General features: G+C 38.6%; 1 protein-coding gene across 1 annotated transcript; it reads right to left on the bottom strand.

Annotated features, from left to right (window-relative positions):
- Nucleotides 1-3,725: 3,725 nt before the first annotated feature.
- Nucleotides 3,726-9,802, bottom strand: LOC135674098 (cystinosin homolog). The gene is made up of 8 exons (XM_065183557.1): nucleotides 9,645-9,802; nucleotides 9,349-9,481; nucleotides 8,050-8,139; nucleotides 7,811-7,935; nucleotides 7,563-7,605; nucleotides 6,042-6,159; nucleotides 5,911-5,960; nucleotides 3,726-4,100 (listed from the first exon to the last, which is right to left on the bottom strand). Exons 1-8 carry the CDS (start codon nucleotides 9,761-9,763, stop codon nucleotides 3,957-3,959), a joined length of 822 nt encoding a protein of 273 aa, XP_065039629.1. The 5' UTR covers nucleotides 9,764-9,802; the 3' UTR covers nucleotides 3,726-3,956.
- Between the last annotated feature and the right edge of the window lie 5,345 nt (nucleotides 9,803-15,147).

Raw genomic sequence — 15,147 nt, 5'->3', positions numbered from 1 at the left:
TTTATCATACAATCGACTAATGCTCGAGAGGTTATGTTTTAAACCATTAACTAACAAAACATCTTCAATAAAGAAGTTAGATTTATTACCTATGGTTCCTTTACCAATGATTTTACCCTTGTTGTTATCTCCGAAGGTGACATATCCTTCGTCTATGCTAATGAGCTTAGAGAATTGAGATGGATCTCCGATCATATGCCTTGAGCATCCACTATCAAGGTACCATCTCTTGCTCTTAGCTTGTGATGGTTTATGTTTCTATAAAAAAAGATAATTTTTAGGTACCTATTTGACCTTGAGTGCCTCATAAATCGATCTAAATTGCTTATCATGTTGCATGGAATTCTTTACGGTTCCTTTAGGAACCCATATCAATTTTTGTGGACTAACCTTTTTAAATGGATAATGATAAGCTTTATGTCCACGTTTGTAACAAAAGTTGCATTTGTTTTGGGGCGAAATATGCAAGATAGGGCCTTTAATGAAGGTGGTTGGATTTTAGTGAGAGCTACTCATAAATCCGATTCCACTTCTTTTATGAATATGACCCTTATTGGTAAGGATCATGTTCAATGATTTGCTACCAACCTCAAATTTCTTCAAGGTATCCTTGAGTAGCAAGTTCTCCTTTTGGAGTATTTCTAAATTATGGCATTTCGTACATAGAGCTAAACTATCATTATGCTCAATTTTTAATTTATTGAAATTACTAACAAGAGAATCGTGCACCTTTTTTAATAATTTATATTTTTTACTGATTATTTTATATTCATCAAATAAATATAAAAAATATTTAATAATTTATCAAATGATAAATTTGCATCAATTGAACTTGATACCTCCTCTCCAAGGGCCATTAGGGCATAATGAGCAACTTGCTCAGTGTTGGGCTCCTCTTCTTCGGATGCGCTCGAGTCATCCCATGTTGCTTTGAGCGCCTTTTTCTTCGGTTTCCTCTTCTTAGCTTGGGGGCATTCACTCTTGTAGTGTCCCGACTTCTTGCATTCGTAGCAAATTACTTGATCTTTCTTGGGTTAAAATTTACCTTTAGTGTTATTTATAAATTTATTTCTTTTAATATATTTTTTGAATTTCTTTGTTAAAAGTGTCAAGTCATCATCAAAGTCCTCATCACTTAGTTTTCTCTCAAGTGGTCTTCTTATGTTCTTAGTGTCATATCCTTCCTGTTATTTAGAAGGGTATCCTCAAGCTCTTCATAAGCTTTGCATATCATTTCATAGGTCATTAATGACCCAATTAATTCTTCAAGAGGAAAGTTGTTTAAATCTTTAGCCTCTTCAATGGCTGTGACTTTAGGGTCCCAACTCTTTGGAAGGGATCTTAAAACTTTATTAACGAGCTCAAAATTCGAAAAACTTTTACCAAGTTATTTTAGACTATTGACGACATCCGTAAAACGGGTGTACATGTCTCCAATGGTCTCACTCGGTTTCATTCAAAATAATTTATAAGAATGTACTAAAAGGTTGATTTTTGACTCTTTCACTTTACTCGTGCCTTCGTGAGTCACATCAAGTGTGTGCCAAATATCAAAAGTCGTTTCACAAATCAAAACACGATTAAACTCATTTTTATCTAATGCACAAAATAAGGCATTCATAGCCTTTGCATTTAAAACAAAAGTCTTCTTCTCCAATTCATTCCAATCGATCATTGGAAGAGAAGACTTTTGAAATCCATTTTCTACGATGTTCCAAAGCTCAAAATCCATAGAAATTAGGAAGATCCTCATTTGAGTCTTCCAATAGGTGTAATCAGTCCCATTAAACATGGGCGGACGTATAATTGAGTGACCATCTTGGTTTCCGGCAAATGTCATCTCTCTTTGGGTTTTAATCCAATTGAGAGTGAACCTCGCTCTGATACCAATTATTAGGATCAAGAGCGCACTAAGAAGGGGGGGGGGGGGGGGGGGGTGAATTAGTGCAGCAGAAAACTTTCGCTATTTCAAAATACCTTGTTTCAGTTAAAGCCGATTCAACGAGAATGATCTCAACTCAATTTGTTTCGGAAGAAATTTGAGTTTGAAATCTTAAGTGAAAATGCAAGAGAAGACTAAGTGATTTGGAGCAATGTAAATCACACAAATGAAAAATTATAGATTTCGTAAAATCTTCGTAGAAAGTCGATCTCGGAAGATGTTTTACGTCAAAATGAATGTAGACGTATTTAAAGCACAGTAAGGAGAAGAGGCAGTTTGCTATAAAGGAAAGATGCTCAAAGTAAATGCAAACCGAGATTTTAGAGTGGTTCGATCAACGTGACCTACATCCACTATCGGCTTCCTCCTCCGACGAGGTCACCGGCGTCCACTAGAGGCCTTCCTTCAATAGGCGAAGGCCAACCACCCTTTTACAGCTTTTCTCCTTTTGACGAGCTTAGGAGACAACCCTTACAAGTTTTCACTCCTCTCTTGGATGATCACAACACTTAGAAAGAAGGAGGAGAACTCTAACTTTTACAACACTTTAAGGCCTCAAAACTCAAGAGTAATTCAAGAATTTCATTGCCCTTTCATGCAGGAAATGGTGGGATATTTATAGACTCCAATGAGTTCAAAAATGGAGCCTAAAAGTGTCTATTCCCGGATTTCCGATGTCCTGGAGGTACCACCGCCATTCCTGGGCGATACTACTACCTATCATCAGGCACTGGGTGGTACTACCGCTAGACAGCACTCGAAGATCGAGCTCTGGCGATACCACCGCTGGCAACAATAACTACCGATGGTACCACCGCCTAACAAGAGCGGTACCATCGCCCAGAAATCCTAGGAGACCGAGTCTCCCAGACGGTGCCACCGCCGGCCAGGATTTCAGGGACCGAATGGGTTGTTCCATTCGGCCCAATTTGGGTCTGTTAAGAGCCCAATTGGCCCCTGATTAAGTTAATGAGATCACCTCCCAATCCTAACTTAATCTATACTCTAACTACAACAATTAAGACATCATTACTATAATTCGTGTTCCGGTGCGTCAATCGCTTCTTCCAACAAGCTTCCGACGTACTTTTGGCGAACATCTGATGAACTCTCGGCGATGCTCTAGCGGACTCCCGGTAAGCTCTTGGACTTTGCGACGATCTTCTTGGCGAGTTCCGACGAGCTTCTATGGCAAACTCCTAAACTTCTCGGTTGGTTCCTGCAGAACTTTCGACGAACATCCGGACTTCCGACGAACTCTCGAACTCCCAATGTAATCTTGTTCTTGACTCTGCCATAACACCCGCTACATGTCTTACTACTATCGTAGTTAATCCTACACACTTTTCTCAATATATAGATTAGATCAACAAATGACAATTGACTTCATCATCAAAATTCAAGATTCAATAGCGGACTCATCCACATACTCAGAACATCTTCTCAAAGAAAAATTTCTTTGATTAAAAGAACCTCACAACATTCTTCTCAAGATAAAATAGAATGTAGACTTTGCAGAAATATTTCCCACTAAATAAAAATTTAAAGAAAAAATACCAAATAGGTATAGAGACAAACAACAGATGAATTTAGAGGGACTTGACTACCGAATTCAGAGACACAATACTGCTAACTCTTCTTACATAAGCAAGAGGAAAGTGCAATAACACAAATTAGTAACAAAAAGGAGGGCAATTTCCAAGCATGTTTAATCTGATTGCAATCCGTAATAGTTAACTTGAATATATTGACCCCCGCTGGATGCTTCACATATCATCGATCATATCATCACAGGAGAATATCACTTTAATTGTCAAGTTTCAATATGCATCAAAGCACCATTTATGAATTACAGCCTCATACAACTGCATGATGCTCATGCAAAACAGATCGATCACCTCCAAACTTATGCCTTCCCTTTTTGCTCCCAGTTTAACATTGCGTCGTTGAATGCAGTACAATCGTTAATATGCAGTCTGAATGATCTTAAGGCAAGCAAAGTTCGGGAAATCCCCTACACATTTGCTAACTGCGGTTTCTCTTCAGAATTGATAAGTGGAGTAATATTTTCTTCCATAATGGTTGGGTTTCCTTCATTCTTCACAGGATAGAGCACATAATGCTGGAAAATGAAGAGAATATCAAAGAGCACTACTTCCTGCAAGAGAAAAAGAAAAAAATAATAATAACTTAAGGATATGCATTTTGGATAAAATGACCAGAGATGTGCAAGATATGCAATGACTCAAGATATCTTCTAGCTACATCATCCTCAGTTAACATAAAATTGAGATCAATCATTGATTAAGGACACCATAGAAGAAACGGAATGCAAAGCTGACTGCTTAACTGCATTCTGGGATAATTATATCGTACTATTTCTCATAAAACAAATTTAGCAAGTTCAGAAATGATAAAAACTATTTGTGAAATAATCCTATGCATCTAATAGTTCTAATCAATTTGCAGTCTGGTGTCTTGTCTGCATCAATACTAGATAAATCAAAGCATGTATGTATGTCCTTAGAAGATGAGTTACACAGTGAGCAACAATCTTTCTCCTTCCCCACTCTGACACTGAATTATAAAAGAACTAGCACACTGACCGAAAAATTCAAACATGATAATGCCACTAGTCAGTTGATCGGGTTGATTCTTAAAGCAAACTGATGAGTTAACTTGCAATATCAGCTCCATCACCAAATCTACCTCATTGAGAGTCATCTATTATCTATTCCTAGAGGAGTAATGTGGTGCATGTTGGATCCAGAAATCCAAAGCTCAACCTGACAGTCTCCACCTATGGCCTCTAGACTAGTGCTGAGTTAGGCCAGCCTAATTTTAATTTCTTTTTTATTTATTACTTAATGTCTTCAATAGAAGAAAAGGGGAAAATTAAAAATAAAACAATAACAGATTGCCGTTGCTCCTGGGTCCTGCCATCGCCTTCACATCAAGGCTTCAATCTTTGCGCTCTGTCTCCATTCCTGAACAGCATGCCCTTGTTGGCGGCAGCATCCCCATCTGCAAGTGAGGAGGTGAGAAGGGATAGGAGGCTGAGAGGATGGCTGACTCGGGGGAGATCCAATAGAGGAGGGAGAGGAGAACAAGGAATAGCAGGATTACAGAAGAGAGGATATCAAGGGGGCGAAGAATGAGAGGTTAAGGAGATGAAGGAGATGCAAGGGAGGAGTGTAATAAAGAGTGAAAGGAAATCATGAAGAGAGAAAGTTCACGTTGGGCTGCCCAACATGCCAACACAACCAAACTCAGGAGCTGAGTTGATGGGTCCAGTCACGAGTTTGGGCATTTGTGTTCAACCTAGTGATGAGTAAAATAGTATATCGATCATAAATTGAACAAATTGCAATTAGAAGAGTTAAAAAAAAGAAACTAAATGAACTCTGTAAAATGACCCATAATGAAAACTGCAACTAACTATTAACTAAGTGTAGCAAAACTACTAAAAGTGTGCAAAACATCAAGCAGCTCCAAACTATATTTAATAAATTACCGATAAATATTTGGTCTAGAAATTTTGTAAAATAAATTGTCTAGGTTGTAATATATTTAGACCGACAATAACAAGTGAGACATTCCAACAACTTGGGGTCACAACAGCCCCACCACTGAGCTTCAGTAAAGATATTATCACTAACCATATTTAGGGTCATATGATCCTTCCTTCTTGTTTCTAATAGTCTTCTTAGATCTACTTCCACACTTTTTTAGCACCAGAAATGTAATTGAAAGAGCATTCAAAGAGTTTCAGGAAAAACAAATGCACTCAAAGATGTTAATTCAAATACTGTTACAGGTTTGCCCCAGAAAATTGTACCACAAACAGCTAAACAGGAGGACTGGCCATTATTTGAGACAAAAAAAATGATATGAAAGCTGTAACAAAAAATATCTCGTGCATCTCAGATGTAGATTGCAAAATGAAAGAACAAAAAGCATTTGCATACCAGTGAAAGCAGTGTCTTGCCAAAATTTCCATAGAAGTTAACTAGTGTCTCTGCATAAAAACATGTGATAGGAAAATCAGAATAATGACACATAATGGATGAGAACATCTCCTGTAAAATGCATGACACACCCTGATCTATAGACTGCACACCCATCTGACCAAAGTTCAGCACGCCACCCAATAAATCAAGCAAGATATTGCCGATACTCCAACCCACTGTACTCTTGCGCTGGAAGTTCATGAATGCCTAACAAATGCATGAGAATGTAAGAAGCTATATCTATCATCTAGAAGACAAAAAAGGCAATGGGTAAAAGAAAAACCTTAAAAGTATCTTCTTTCACATTCTCTTTTTTTTTTTTTTTTAATTGAAGACTCCAGGAAATTTGTAAAGAATACTCTACTAGATTATGTACCCATGTTGAGGATGCCATGTGTAGTCCAAATTACCTTTATAATTCCTTCACTTATTTGTAAGTTTAGCTTAGCTGCAGTCATTTAGTTTGATAGATTATTAACTTTATGACAACTATGTATGCTTATATGTTGATCTACAAAACCTGAAATCTAAAGCCAGAAACTTCTGCGATGCAAATTTTTCTACAGTCTACTTCCTGAAAAGAATTATATAATCCTTTTACAATTATCTATAGAAGATATCTAATACTTTACCCCTTGAGATAACTGACTAATGAACTTGACTCTGATAGACAGATTCATGTCTTCAAAACAACTTGCTATTATGCATATTATGCAGAAGTCAGATTGAATCTCCCCCATTGGTGATGTGGGATTCTAGAGATGTCATGGTCCACCATGCTGCTGCATGTCATGACCAAAGTCAGAACCACAATGATCAAATTCCAAAAAGGAGTAGCCAGACGGTGCCATTTGGGATGGACAGTGACTCGTCTCAAGAAATCACCCCAGTGTGGTACTGTTGTGGGTAATGCAGGATTCCTAGAGGTCACCCAGCTGGCTTCTTATAGAACCTAAAAAATAAATGTTGGTTTGTTAGCTGGAAAACCAGCCTTTCCAGCAAAATTTTATCAACTTGTATGAACCAGGGAGAAGCAACCAAGTTTCCTGATGGATAAAACAAAAGGTTTGGTACAAAGAACTGGAATCATTTTAATGGACAAGGTTCAAAAAGCAAAAGTGGACATACTCTGGGTGGAAGTCTATCATAGTATCATTTTACTGCCATAGGAAAACACAATTGCTTATGTTGGGTAGAGGAAGTCCTAAAGTTACATTGGTTAATATCAAAATGGTTTCAAGCGTCACTCATTATGTATCAAGCCAACCACAATATACATGATAACTTATTTGAACCTCAAAATAATTGCTCGGTATCACCAAAAGATAAGTATCACACGAGGTGGTTTTTCTATCAAATGGAACTCCTATTAGGCCTCAGTTATATTTGAAAAAAAATGTCTGGCTGCTTAATTGGACATATCCCAGACACCACTGTAACACTATCTTGAGAGCAAATATTCAGAAATCTTGATATAAATGATCTATTATCAAAACATGAATAAATATGTAGCACCCTTTAAAATGAGATAATAAATTTGATCTATCACTTTCTACACTTTATATAAATTATGCAAATAAAATATAAAACAAATGAAAAAGCATCTATACCTGTGGGATGTACTTGATTGCTGTCATGATAACCTGTATTGTGCTGAATTCATGCCATTAAAGAAAAATTAATGAGAATATGAGACAACTGCAAGAAGTCAATTTTTTAAAAAAGCAAAACTTATAGATGTTAAAGGTGTCTTCTTTAATGTTCTTTCTTGGGGTTCCAGAAGATAGAACGCATAAATGTTTCTTTAGTTAAATTATATTTTCAAAACATTAGTTTTCTTATAAGAACAAAGTATTACTTGAAAACAGAGATGAGCCAAAGCCAAGAATGATTGGGCCAGGCTAAGAACACACAGACCACAGCATAAAGCAAGACAATAACAGTGATACCAATGCAAGTCTTTGAGACCTTCTGACTTCCACGCTGTGGAGATTAAGAATAAAAAGGAGGCAAAAAGAGAGTTAGCAGAGGAAAGAAGGTAAGGGACAATATAACATACAGCAAGAAAATGATCTCATACAAAAAAGGATTACTTACTTCATAGATCAAAACTTGGAACAATGTAAAAGCCGTCAACGCAACAGCATGTACTGAAAAAGCCACATCATTTGCAGCTACAGGAATCATCTGAAATTAAGAGAATTAATTCATACACACCTCCTAGAGAATAAACATTCCAAACGAACATGATGTTAAATCAGCAAATCAATAGTTTACATATGTAGAATCTATGGCAAAACCTTCAGCAAGGCAGCCGAACAAACCCATACTTAATATTTTAAGGTGTGTAACAGAAGTTTGGAAGAAATTCAATATTATGACAGAAATGGTTCACAGGCTTATACTTTATAGCATACCACCACATTGATTTTATAACAAAAACAAATCAACTTATACAGATGGTCTACATCCGATAAAAAAGATATGATTGTCCATCACTACATTATGTAGCTCAAGAGAATTGGCCTCCCAGAAATGAAGAGAGAAGACTGAATGAAAATTGACTACTAAATTGACATAAATCTATTGCAATCAATACTAAGACATCCTATAGTGATTATAAGAGGGAATTCAATTTTGTCCAGATCGACCCCTACCCAATGGATATCTACCAGTCTGGGCATGAACCCAGACGTGGACCTCCCTATTTGAGATAGTATGGTCGGTCCCCTTTAATTACTTAAGCGGCTCTCTTTTTTCTTTTAAACACGGTTGCACGATGAACCAGGGCTCATGACACACAAGTGTCTCCTCTCCACTATCCGCTGTCGCACCGCACCTATGGCTGCCACCCGCCGCACCTCCAATTCGTCTCCTCCTCCTTCCTTCTTCTGCTTCTTCCTTCTTCCTCGTTTGCTTTTGGAGTAAGCCTATAGTTGAAACCCATTCCCATTCCGAAGAAGCAAAAAAGTTTGTGGAAAGAGAAAAACCGATTTCGGAAACAACCAGAAGACGGTTTCCTGCCGTAAAGGAACAAGGAACGTAATCTGCGTGTCACCACGGAACGGCTTAATGTCACTGAACCGGCGTGCAGCATGAGGTACGTAACAACAACGATGAAGACGACTGACGAAGAATAACATGGATGGCTTAACGACAACCTTTAAACTATGGGCGAGCAAGTTGAAATCGAACAAGGACAGAGGTGGAAAAACCAATGTCCCCTAAAGTCAAATAGGGAAAGCACAAAGGGTAACGTTGTTTGCCCGTCCATCGATTCAATCAAAATGTCATTTTTAGTGGTAATTCGGTCGAAATTACCTTTCCAGAAGCACAAAACAATAATTACACATCCAAAAGAAATCAACGACAAGGAGAAACAGAAAAGATACCAACCTCTCCGAAACCATACTTCTCATGATACTGCCTCTTGATCACAGGGCTAAAGAACATGGCCGCGTTATATACGAGATACGACGAGTGCTTCGTCATGTTGAGCACCAGGAAATCGAAATTCAAGCCCACCACGCTTCGATCACCAAAGAAACAAGACCAGAATCAATACATTACCACCCTAAAATCCCATGAATTCAGCAAGAAACCAAACAAAATCCGATCTTGCCTTAGAGAATAACAGAAAAGAGGAGAAAATGAAGATTGAAATCAACGACGGAATCAAAAAGGATCCGAACCTTTTCCTCTTGTAATTGAGAATAACTTGAGGGTAGAAGCTGAAGGACCAGGAGAAGAAGGCGATCCATCCGAAGGCCTCGTACGTGATCTCCAAGCCGAGCGAGTTCCACGACGCCATGCCCTCCTTTTCCCTTCGATCGAATCGACCCGGTTTCTCCTGCGGGGATGATAACCAATAGCCAAGAGAAGATACCGTCGGTAGTCCTTTATAAAATGACCAAAAAACCCTCAGCTTTTTTCAAGAATAACTGGTCGACAGAACGACTTACGATGACGATAAGAATAAGAACGATGGCAATTGGGGGAATCGATGACGTATAGAGTGGGGATTCACCTCGGTGTGCTATCAAGCCAAGGAATCTGGTTGGAATATTGGGAAGGTACAGACGTCGAGAAGGGAGAATACCGCCTGTGGCTTAGCCCATGTCAATTATTGTCACTTACGAGATCACATGATTGGTGGACTGTTTACATTGCTTAAATAAAAAGAATAAGGGCAGATTACTAAAAATATATATATAAATTTTTATCTGTTTACATTGGTGAACTTTTCCTTTTGGTTTATTTATACAATTTTTCCTTCAGAACTTTTTCTTTTGGTTTATTTATACAATTTTTCCTTTAGAACTTTTCCTTTTGGTTTATTTATACAAAACACACGTTATTTTCTATAACACAAAAGCACCCTTTTAAACTTAGCCCGATCGATTGATATCTTCAACCTTTATTCATCGTCTCGTAGCCTTTGCCTCTCATTTGTTATTGTCATTATGGCGATTAAAATGGGTGATGTCTCAAGAGTGCCTTTTGGGTGAGGTAAAAGGCTCGACGATCATGACACTAGGGTTAGAGGATATTATGCTCGTCGTTGAGAGAGTTAGGAAATAGAGAAAGTTGATCTTGGTCTTAGGATTGCTAAATCGATGAGTCAGTCATCCGAAGCATATATAGACTCTACTTCAAGTAGAGACGATTCTCCACTGTCTTCTTCATGTACAAGGCTTTAAGCTTGTCCCACATGCTCTTAGCCGTAGTCTCCGTAGCTATCTCTCGTAAAACCTCATCAGAGAGATTTAGAATGATGTTTGATCGGGCATTCTTATCTATACCCGCAAGCTCTTCTTTTGACATATCATCTGGAATGCTCTCGGCTCCCTGTAGTACCAAATCAACTCCGTCTTGAACCAGAATGGCCTCCATCTTGAGTTGCCACAAGCCGAAGTTGACATTTCTATCGAATTTCTCGACAACAATCTTTGTTATTGTCATCGTTGCCAAAAGATCCCAGAACCAAGCTCTGATACCAGTTTGTTAGAGCTAGCCCTAGGAAATTTACCACAAGGTAATTTTGGCAACACAACAAAGACAATAAAGCGGAAAAGATAAAAGCGACAATAATACCAGATTTACGTGGTTCGGTCAATTGACTTTGACCTACATCCACGGACGAAAGATGAGCAAATCACTACTACAAAAAGAGACTTACAAATTCCTTAGGAAGATGTTCATAGGCTATAAGACACCCGAAAATACTAAACAAGAAAAACCTTAAATATAAGCCCAAACTATTTAACTGAGTGTGCACTTAAACCCAAAGCAAACACTTAGATTTTTCTTGTGGTGCCACTTGTGGTATGTCTGACTTCAAAGTTCAGACCCTTATTTATAGTTTCAATACGAGACAACAAGTCTGATTTTCCCGATGTGGGACTATGGGACTTGCCAAACTAACACATGCCATTGCTTGTAATTGGCCATTCATTGTCTACTTGCCACCAGCAGAGGACAGGGAGAACAGGAGTGAAGAAACAGAATCATGAAACAGATGGAAGTATACTGGCATTAGTCTATCCACATTCTGGCACCAAATATATTCAGTGTGATCTTACCTGATGGAACCATGTTACTTGAACTGCAATATACTTTAGAATTAAGAATGTGTGATACCATAATAGGACCCAGTGTGATCTTACCTGATGGAACCATGTTGAACTGCAATATACTTAAGACTTAAGAATGTGTGATACCATAATAGGGCCCCAATAGTCCTATAGATCCACTGATAATTTTAGCAGATAATCTATAATACACTTGAACAAATGCAAATAGTCAGATACAAAACATGTTCGAGTGATAGATTAGGCAAGAAGTATTTAATCGGACTTGAAAAATGAAAGCCATGATAGGTCAATATCTGAAATAACATGTTCGAGTGTTTGAGTGTTAGACTAAAGTAATGTAGTCTCCTAACATTGAAATGAAAAATGAATTTAAAGAAAGTTTGTAAAGCCGTGATAGGTCGACATCTGATACTATTATTATTGAGGGTTTAATCAGAGAAGGGTCATAACCTTATTTATCTGTAGCTTCCATGAAGTTTTAGAACAGCACAACATACAGATATGAATCCAACAAGCAAAAACTCAAATGGAGGTGATTCATTGAGTTGATATTGAAAATCCAGGAAAAGATACTGGAATCAGTAACAATCGATGTTACATAGGTTTGACAACACATTCTGAAAAAATATGAGAAATAACTATGCAGCGAAGTTGAAGGAACATATTTCCAACAATTGATAATTCAAACATGTTTCTGTTACAGGAAGCCATCACAAACTTATAAAACAATAAATTACTTAGACTAAAATTCAAGTATTTAACAATTCAAAAGAGAGGGATCAACATATTCAAATATATGGAATAAACTACCCAAGGTTTTTAATTTTAATTTTGTACTGTATAGGTGTACCAAGCATTGCTCAGTATGATATGATACAATGTATCGAGTTGTCACGGAAAAAACTGTAAACGGGATGTTTGATGTAATGCTCGTGTATGTCCATGTCTTCTAGTTTTGTTCATGCTTAACATAACATATAAAGGGCTGATAGTAGGCTTAGCAGTCCCATTTTATTTGCTTTTGGTGGTCGTTCTAAGCTTGCAAATAAAAATTGTATCATGTGGGCACTTGTGAGGATTTCGATCTGTAGTAGATCATTTTGGATCCTTTGTTGTGTGACCATTCAGAACTTGTGAAGTTTATTTATAATTTACATTGGCTATGAAATGTTTACTGAAATAATTGCTTATGGATTCTAAGTGAGACACTTTCTCTATCGTTTTCTCTTTTGTAGGTTCTAAAGGACCATAGGATGTTTCGGGGAGGCTGACTTTTGTGGACGGACATGCAAGAATGCCGTATGACTTAGGCAAAACCAACTAAGTACTTGATATATGGTATTAGAGTGGGACAAGCACTCATAAAAACATTTGTCATATAAACGTTGGGGATCTAGCGGGGCTACATCGAGGGCAGCCAGAATGCACGATCGTTTGGGGAAATGGGCATAAAGATATAGGGAAAAAGAGTTGCTAAGAGGAGCTGGCATTTGAGATTGACATTCAGAGGAATGACCAACTCTTCGTGCAAGAGGCACTATGAGAATAAGCAAGCTTGAAAGAATACATAGCACACAAAGGTTGGGATGGTTGAGTTTGAGCTACGACTCGATGTTGGCAACTATACTTAATGGTGTTCAAGGCAAGTGAGGCACTTGGTAAAAGATGAGACTATGTAAGGCAGAATGAGTTTTTCAATGATCGAAAGAATTGTGCAAAGCTCATAGAGGTGAGGGGAATTGCTAACTTGAAGAATATGGTACTCATGCAAGGGCTTGTATGCAGACGATAGAATATTCGTGGCCATCCCAAGGCGATCGAAACTCAACACCATAGAGCATTAAAACTTTCTCTTCAACATGAGAAGGATATGTTCGTAAGAGGCTGAAGTGTGTAGCGAGTTCAGAATGTTGCTAGGCCTTGAGGGGTCCAGGGGGCTGTAGTGAAGTGGAGTTGCAATCTAGCAAGTGTGTTTGCGGGGGTAGAATAATGCACAGTTTGTTTAACAAGGCGGAGTAGTCCAAGGGGATGGTGGTCTCCAAAACTTCCAAAGGGAATGATGCGAAGAGAGAAGTTGCTCTAACAGGACAGATGCCTTAGAGGGACAAGTCCCGGTTCTCTAGAGGGAGAATCATGTGCAACGAACCGCACATGTTGAGGAGGAGTACCTCAAGACAACAATCCCACAAAGCTTAACGAATCAAGCGAGTGGCGAGGGGTTATCGCATGATCTCACATGAGGTAATTAATTGATGGATTCATTGCAAGATCAAGTGGGGGAGCGACCCAAGGAAACATAAAATAAAGGCACACTTGGAGCCGATATGGATATCGGACTCAATGGAGGGCTGACTCGTGAAATAGTGGGTATAAGGGCCACCATTAACTCAATGCAAATTAAGGAGCAGAGCCACTTGGGTGTAACATGGTGAAGGTCCCAAGCTGCAAGAAGGAAGTTGACATAGATGATGAAACATAGAGCGGGGCATGAAGTTTTCCTTAGATAGAGCTCAAGGACATGAACTCTTGCAGAGGCAAGAGTAGGATCATATTGTTCCATGGGTCCCTCATTCTGATGGAGCGAACTCATCCTGCATGGTGCTATAGACGAAGGGAGCTTCTAGGCACATACACCTTATCTTGAAGAAGCATTTGACAGAGGAACCAAGGTGACTCAACTTATGAAGGCGAAGTTGGGTTCAAAAGGTCTTGGCATGGGGTAAGAGGACACAGAGACGGGTACTCTTGAAGAATATGCCATCATGCTGTCATTCAAGTTGTCATGAAGGAAGCAGTGCATAATGAAGATTGTGCTAGTGGGGGCAGATGCCCAGGATCCAGATAATGGTGCACCATTTTTAGCGAAGTTTGTGGACTTCAGGAGCTACTAGGTGATGGACTGTCCTAGAACGGTGCTTCGTTTGGGTGTGACACAAGAGTGGGTGGACGAAGGTGGATTGCCAAAGGAGTGAACACGTTCGAAGGTGGAAGAAGACCTACGATGTGTTGACAAAGGCTACACTTGAAAGGATCACAATCCGAGTTCATCTCACAATGATCAGAATACAATAGAGATGCCACCAAGAGGCGACTATTAGGATCGGAATGACACTAAGAGGGGGGGGGGGGTGAATTAGTATAGCGGATTAAAACGTTGGTTTCGACAAATCTTTCATACGATAAAAACCGAACTTGAAAAGCTTAACTTGAATGTGTGTTCGTAAAGGTGTGCAGCAAAGGTAATGATGAAATAAAGCACATAAGAAGGTTTGCAGTAATGTAAATAGCAATAAGAAAATGCAAACCAAAGATCACGTCGATTTTAAAGTGGTTCGGTCAAATGACCTACATCCACTTGCCAGGCCCTCTTCGATGAGGCTCCCACCTTCCACTAGCAAATCTCTTAAAAGGGAAGGGCAAATACCCCTCTTACAACCTTTTACAAGCAGTTCACACTCTTACAAATTTTTAGCAAGAAAGAAGGAGGTGAACACTCTAGCAAATTGAAAACAAGACTTGCTAAGACTTCTCTAAGACCTTTTTCTCAATCTTTGCTATTCAAAAAGATGTCTTCTCAGTTGAGAATTGAGGGGTATTTATA

The sequence above is a fragment of the Musa acuminata genome, chromosome BXJ1-5, assembly GCF_036884655.1.
Source record: "Musa acuminata AAA Group cultivar baxijiao chromosome BXJ1-5, Cavendish_Baxijiao_AAA, whole genome shotgun sequence".
Taxonomy (NCBI): domain Eukaryota; kingdom Viridiplantae; phylum Streptophyta; class Magnoliopsida; order Zingiberales; family Musaceae; genus Musa; species Musa acuminata.
The sequence above is the reverse complement of the archived record's forward strand: the minus strand, read 5'-3'. Positions and strand labels throughout refer to the sequence as shown.

Excerpts from the sequence above, each read along its gene's own strand:
- LOC135674098 (XM_065183557.1), bottom strand. The coding sequence starts at position 9,763 with ATGGCGTCGTGGAACTCGCTCGGCTTGGAGATCACGTACGAGGCCTTC. Across the intron at positions 6,160-7,562 it reads CAATCAAGTACATCCCACAG|GCATTCATGAACTTCCAGCG; the intron begins GTATAGATGCTT and ends TGCATTTGTTAG. Across the intron at positions 4,101-5,910 it reads GCAAGACACTGCTTTCACTG|GAAGTAGTGCTCTTTGATAT; the intron begins GTATGCAAATGC and ends TTTCTCTTGCAG.